General features: G+C 35.3%; 1 protein-coding gene across 3 annotated transcripts in view; it reads left to right on the top strand.

The window, feature by feature from the left end:
* KIAA0586 (KIAA0586 ortholog) overlaps positions 1 to 7,378 on the top strand; it is a 140,974-nt gene that overhangs the window by 22,849 nt on the left and 110,747 nt on the right. For all 3 annotated transcript variants that reach the window (XM_006864600.1, XM_006864601.1, XM_006864599.1), the window contains 3 exons: positions 1,316 to 1,469; positions 3,700 to 3,867; positions 5,386 to 5,509. In XM_006864600.1, coding sequence (XP_006864662.1) covers positions 1,316 to 1,469; positions 3,700 to 3,867; positions 5,386 to 5,509 — 446 coding nt within the window. The remainder of the gene's footprint in view (positions 1 to 1,315; positions 1,470 to 3,699; positions 3,868 to 5,385; positions 5,510 to 7,378) is intronic.

The following is a 7,378-nucleotide window of genomic DNA, read 5'->3' as shown; positions in this document are numbered from 1 at the left end:
GCAGAATGTCTCTGGAGTTTAACCAGTTTTCTAAGGGTTAAACAGTTCTTAAAGTCTTCTCTGCTGTGGAAACGGCTGGCTGGCTCACATTTATTTCTTAAGGAGAGAATTTTACTGAAGTCTTGTGTGACTAGCATCCATCCGTCTATAAATCATAATTTATTGATTTCCTTATCAGTAAAGAATGGAATCTTTGCTGAGTCATATAAAGCTTATGGTTACAGAGAACGTCTTAGTGATATGCTAGATAGAGTAGTAGCTCAGTAAATGCTTAATGAGATGAGATTGGTTGAATTGATCCCATCTGTTTTATGTGGAGGGATCTGGACACATTTTTGAGGTAAGTTTTATTTCTTAAGATAGTTATATGTTACCTATATTTTAATAAGCTGTGCTGAAAACTGCTGTTGCCATAGTTCACATTTATGTATAAATGCACATATTATTATTTCTGTGACTAAGTATGCTTACTTGAGTCCTGAAGTGGTGCTCTAGGATAAACACTGGTTTGCTAACCACAAGGTTGGCAATTCAGACACACCAGCTGTTGTTCGGAAACCCTTTGCAGGGTTGCTGAGTCAGAACCGACTTGACAGCACTTAACAAAAACAACAAGAAGCATAGCTACTTTTTTTTTTTTTTTTTTAAGTTCTTACTATCAGTTTTGAAACCTTTACTTCACATGAAATCTTACCATCCAGCATATAAAAGATGAGGTATTTTGGTTTGAAAAACTGGTTGAAGTAGTGTTTTAGGGCTAGGACTTGTCTTGGTTGAAGTAGAGTTTCAGGGCTAGGACTTGTCTCTCTTGGTCATCTCCTAACCTACTCTAGTGTCCCTTAAGCCATCTCTGATACTGTAGATGGGAAGAAACGAAATTTTAGAATACCAAGTCCAAACATGACTCACTGCTGTTAAGTTGATTCTAACTCACAGTGACCACAGAGCAGAACTGTCACATAAGGTTTCCAAGGCTGTAAATCTTCATGGACGTGCACCATGTTCTTCTCCCATAGTACAGCATCTTGTGGGTTCAAACCACTGACCTTTTGGTTAGCAGCTGATTGCTCTAGTCATTGTGCCACTAGCACTCCTTAGCTTTAGAGTGGATAAGTGAAATTATCCAGGTCACTTAGCAGAGATAGGCTTAATAGGTCTTTGTAGCATTTCTGCTACTATGAATGGTTGCAATGTTATATGTCTCTCATTTATGACAAATTGTTTTCAAGTCCCCTGATAATTTCAATGTATTTTGTCATACAACTCTTTCATAATGATGTTATTTTAAATTAATAAAATAATTTTTGTCTTCTAGACTCATTTTATTAGTGCTGCACTCAAGTCTAGTAGTGTACCGCCTCTTAGTGTACCCCCCTCCAGAGCATTGGATAGGTATTCTGTAAAACCTGAACATCCTAATCCTGGAAGTGGTAATACATCTTCTCATAATACGTTTGCTTTCACACAAGGTAAGTGTGTAGCGCTTTATGAATAAAAAAGTCACCTATGAATTTTCTGTGTGCAGTACAAGTTAAAAAATTTTTTTGCCAACTTTAAGGAGGTTAAATATTTGTTCATAAAAGTAGTTCTCTTTTTAGGTCAAGTTATTCTTAGGTCATTTTATAACTTGTTCAGTCAAATTCTACATCATATCCTAATTTATGATCAATAGTCAGATTTTATTTCATAACATGATAAATTTAGAATATTTTAATTAGTATCAGCAATGTAATTAGCAAATGTTCAAGTTCTTTGACAAATTGCATTTTTACTATTTTTCTTGGTTTGTCAGGAGGGAAACCACCTAGGTACAATTATGAACTAATTCTAAGTATTTTTGGCAAGTAATACAAATCTGTATTAGTAGAATGTTTAAGATCTCCCTAAATAATAACAAAGTAATACGTAGTTTATTTGTATTAGGCCATTGGAATGTAAAATAAATTTGTTTCCAAATTATTGGCATTTGAAATGAGCTTAAGAAAATCAAGAATCTATTCCTTCAGTAATTCAACAATACAACATTATTCCCAATATTTGATTTCTTAGAAACTTCTAGTATTAAAGTTTCTTTATTGTTGTAAGGTGCTTTATATTTTGCAGCAAATGAGTAATCCTTACAAAACTGGAGAAGTAAATATTCAATATTAAAGTTGTAAAGGGAAGCAAATAAAGTTCAGAAAACTTATGACTTGCTTGCCTTTGGTTTTTGTAGTTGTTGTTAAGTGCTGTCAGGTAAATTCTGACCCATAGTGACCTTGTATAGGGTTTCTGAGGAGCAACTGGTGACCTTGAACCGCCGACCTTACAGTTCAAATGGCTTTGCAGTCTGGCGCATTAACCCACACCAGGACTCCTTGCCTTTGGTGACCTGGCTTAAAATTAAGTAAGAGTGCTGACACTCTTGGGCTAGAACTCAGGTCTCAGTGTGACCTAGCCACATGACTTCTGTAAAAGTGAACAATTGTTTCATACTCAAATCCGGAGAAGGTCTTTATATCTTTATGTGCTTAGTGGTGTAATTAAACTGGGGTCTCCTATTTTTAATATTTTTCTTTACTGGGTCATAATTTTTATCTTGTAGACTTTAAGGAAAAAGAATATATAATGAATTTGTTTCCTTTAATGTTTTAGTTATAGTAACAGAAATTTTAAAAAGTGAGTTAATTCAAAGTTCAAACATTTTGATTTTTCTATGCTTTAAAATTTTTGGGTATGTATTATTTTTATATAGTTAATAATTTGCAATATGTATATAAGTTTTACTACTTTTTTATGTTTTATATTGCTGGCTTTATAATTTTAAGAAGCCCTGACAGTGTAGTGGGTTACACGTTGGACTGCTAAACCCAAGGTGGTTGTTGTTGTCAGGTGCTTTGAATCTACTGGCTGCGCCAGGGGAGAAAGATGAGACTTTTTCTGCACCTATAAAGATTTACAGCCTTAGAAATGCTATACTTGGTTCCAACTTACTGGGTTTAGCAAATAGAGTATGCTCCAAGGCACACCATCACCACCACATTTATAGTTTTATTGACTAAAATATAATCTATTGAATATTAATTTTACAATTTATTCACCATTCTTCAGGGAATTTTTATGTTTTTTCCTTTATAAATCATGCTGTAATGCATATCATCATCTGTTTATTTATTTGTTTTTCTTTTAGATTTTTTTTTTTTAGAATAAATGCCCAAGAGTAAGATTTCTTAGTCAAAGTACAAAAATTTTGGAAAGCTTTCCTATACTTATTGGCAGATGGTTTTATCAGTTTGCCTTGCCATGAGCAATATATGACTATGTCATTTCCAGTACGGTTTCAATAGCTCTGAATATTGTCATATTGTTTAATTTCATTTTGTAGTTCTAAGTGTGAAATTATTCTTATAGTCTACATTTCTTTGGATTTCTAGTGAGGGTAATTTATTTCTGTGAGTACTTGTTAATTGAAGTCCTGGTGTGGCGCTGTAGCATCAGCTCTGTACTGCAATTCATAAGGTCGGCAGTTAAAACCCACCAGCTGCTCCTTGGAAACCCGATGCAGGGTTGCTATGATTTGGAACCAGCTCAATGGCATAACAACAACAACATACTTATTAATGATTGGCAAATTTGTGTATTTTTAAAGAATAGGAAGAGTAACATTCATGTAAATTTTTTTATAAGTTAATCTATTATTTTCTTTATATTCTATTAAAGCACCTTCAAAAGAGAGTGAAGACACAGGTTTTGATAAACAGAAATCTCCTTTGGAGACACCAGCACCTCGCAGGTTTGCTCCTATACCTGTTTCAAGGGATGGCAAAATACCGAAGAGTGAAAATCCTGTGGAAGAAAAAGAAAATATGGCGCTATCAGCTCATAGAGGTAGTAGAGCAATTGTAATTAATACCCACTTTTACTAGACCTATCTCAAATGAGGAAATAGATCTCCTCGATCATCATCTGGTAGCATAGTGGTTACGAATCGGGCTGTTAACCGCAAGGTCAGCAGTTCGAAACTACCAGCTGTTCTGGCAGAGAAAGATGAGGCTTTCTGCTCCCGTAAAGATTTACAGCCTTGGAAACCCTGTACAGGGTCGTTATGAGTCAGAACCGACTCCACGGCAAATAACAACAACAACAATTGTGGTACGGTAGAGTAAGAGCTTGACCATAAGGTCAGTTTGAACCGCAAGTTCCTTGGAAACCCTATGCAGAGTCACTGTGAATTAGAACTGATTCGACAACACTTAACAACAACAACAACAACAAACATTTGCTAGAGTAGCCCTGGTACAGCAGTGTAAGCATTGGACTGCTAACCCCAAGGTCAGTAGTTTAAAACCACTAGTTACTCCATGAGAGATCTGCTTCTGTAAAGATTTACTCAGAAACCCTCTACAGGGTCGCTGTGAGTCGGAACCATCTAGACAGCATCTAACAGCAACAACACCAATACTGTGCTAAAGTAACTAAAGTGGCATCTTTATTTTTAATCTTCTTTAAATTATGCTTTAGATCCTTTATAGTAGTAGCTGGAGGTATATTGGTGTTAAGTGCCGTCGAGTCGGTTCCAACTCACAGTGACCTTGTATAGGGTTTCTGAGGTGCAGCTGGTGGATTTGAACTGCTGACTTTGTGGTTCAAAGTCCAATGCTGATCCTGCAGTGCCACACCAAGTGTCCAGCTGGAACTAACTCGACACGTAACAACAACAACAAGCAGGAATGAAAAGATTAAAATGTTTAATAAACAAACTCACCTCACACACACAAAATTATTACCTATTCTCAGTAAAGATGGGAACATGTGATAACTCTGTAGGATAAGTACTGATCTGTTAACTACAAAGTCAGCACGTGGAGCCCACCAGCCACTCCATGGGAGAAAGCTGAGACTTTTTCATCACAAAAAAGATTCATAGTCTTAAAAACTATACTGGGTTGCTGTGAGTTAATACTGACTTGACAGCACTTAACAACATTATTAAAGGTAAGATCCAGTTAGTAGTTGCTGTGAAAAAAACAGATAAATCTCCTTTTTATGATTTACTAAAATAACACACTTTGTTGGAATTTGCCAAGAAGATAGTTCTCATTTAGATTTATCTTTTTGGTGATTGAAATAAATTCAGGCCTAAATTTTGAAGTATGATATCCATGAGCGTTAAAAATGTTTTAATTGATGAATATCTTGATAGCCTATGTTTTTAGAGTGTGTTGATTATATACACATTATAAGTAACCCAGGCCAGAGTGAGGCATAGTTCCACTTTGACTTGGGGGGCTATCATGAATTTAAATTGAGTCATTGAGATCTGGTTCAGTCATAAATGTACTCATATTTGAGATTATAAGAGAAAAATAATACTTGAAAAATGATGCTACATTTCTTCTACTGTAGGAAATGTAGGACTACTGGAACAAATTTTGAATAGCCATGATACTCTGACAAGAAAAAGTGACTCTTCAGATAAAGCCTCGCTAATGGTGCCAAATGTAGGATGGAATCCTGAGAGGAGAGACAGGTAAAACCAAGAAAGCGGAAAGAAACTAGAAAATGTTTAGTAACTTTACTAATTTATAACATTGTTTTTTTCAAATATAGTAGTTTTAGTTACTGTTACCTCTTGCTATATCTTCTACTTTTTGTGTATTTATGTAATCAACGTATTTCATTATCTCAAAATACAAATTAGTAATTTCTAGTGAAATTATATTTGAATTTTGCTTTAAAGATAATCCACTGCAGAATAGGGAGGAGGAGGATAAGGGGAATTGATGAAATGAAGTTGGTTGCCATGTCAATTATTATTTTAGTTAAAAAAATGGAGTACCTGGAGGTTTATCATACTATTCTACTTCTGTGTAAAGTAACTCTGGTAGCGTAGTGGTTACGAGTTGGGCTGCTAACCCCAAGGTCAGCAGTTCAAAACTACCAGCTGTACTGCAGGAGCACTATGAGGCTTTCTGCTCCCGTGAAGATTTACAGCCTCAGAAACCCTATGCAGGGTCTCTATGAGTTGGAACTGACTCCACGGCACATAACCACCATCACCACCACATTTGTGTGTGGTTGAAATTTTACAGAATACTAAATTAAAAAAATTAAATCCCTCTGCCAGTATCTTGAGTATCATAAATATTACTATAAAAATTAAAAGAGTACCTTTTGCAGCAAGTTCCTGTGAAAATATTACATAATTTTAATCTATTTAAATTTACTGTAATTACTGTTAATATAGATTTTTGTCTGCCATGTTACTCTATGTTTTCTATGTCTCGTATTTCTTATATTCAGTATTCCACCACTGTTGCCCTTTTTTTGGTATCATATAGATATTTTCTAGTGTAATATTTGAATTTTTTTGTTGCTTCTTTTAGTATGTTTTATTTGTGTTATTGTTTCTTTTCCTTGAGATGTTTTCTTAGTGGTTGCCTAGGGATTATCTTAATTTAATACAGTCTAGTTTAGATAAACACCAATTTAATTCCAATATTATTCAGAAACTTTACTTCAATGTGCCTTTGCTCTCCTTTTCTTTATGCTTTGATTGCCATAGAAATTATATCCTTATACAAAATAAGCTCATCTATATGGCTTTATATATAATTATTGCTTTATGTAGTTTTAAAAAATTAGATAGGAAAAGAAACTAATTGTAACCAAAATTACATTTATACCTCTTTTATGTTTCTTTATCTCCTTACCTTTACCAGTATTCTTTATTCTTTTTTTAAAATTTTTTATTGAGGGTAGGTCTACTAGCAATAAATTCTATGTTTTTATTTACTTGGGAATGTCTTAATTTCTCCTTAATTTATTTATTTTTTTGTCTGACCTCCCCCAAACCCTGTGTGCAGCTCTTTGAGTGTGTTATCCCACTGCTTTCAGTACGCCATGGTTTTTGGTGAGAAGTCAGCTGTTAGTCTTAAGAGGCTCCTCTGTGTGTGATGAGGCATATTTCTCCTGCTGCTTTTAAGATGCTCCCTTTGTCTTAGACTTTTTTTTTTTAAGTTTTATTGTGAATTATGTGATAGTTTACATGGGAGAACATTAGTTTTACATTTATCCTATTGTATATAATTTTATTTCCATGGTTACAATCCCCTCCATGCATCATCAACCAACCAAAGGGTATATCCTACAAACCTGCCCCTCCCCCCACCCCCACCCCCTTTCCTCCAGGTCGTCAGCTCGTCAGCACACAGCCCCTCTCCCTCTCTGGGTCTAAAGTGCCCAGCTGCTCCATCTCTCCATGTCTTCGTCTCTGCCTCCATCTTAGGCATCACTGCTTCCTGGGGAGGGTCCCGCTCTCTGTTCTTCTTCCTTTATGGTCCCTGGGACCTCTGCTCCTAGAATGCACAGTTAATCACTCCCCTCCTTGCTACAAAAC

The sequence above is a fragment of the Chrysochloris asiatica genome, unplaced genomic scaffold (assembly GCF_000296735.1).
Source record: "Chrysochloris asiatica unplaced genomic scaffold, ChrAsi1.0 scaffold00067, whole genome shotgun sequence".
Classification (NCBI taxonomy): Eukaryota; Metazoa; Chordata; class Mammalia; order Afrosoricida; family Chrysochloridae; genus Chrysochloris; species Chrysochloris asiatica.
This window is presented reverse-complemented; position numbering and strand designations above follow the sequence as displayed.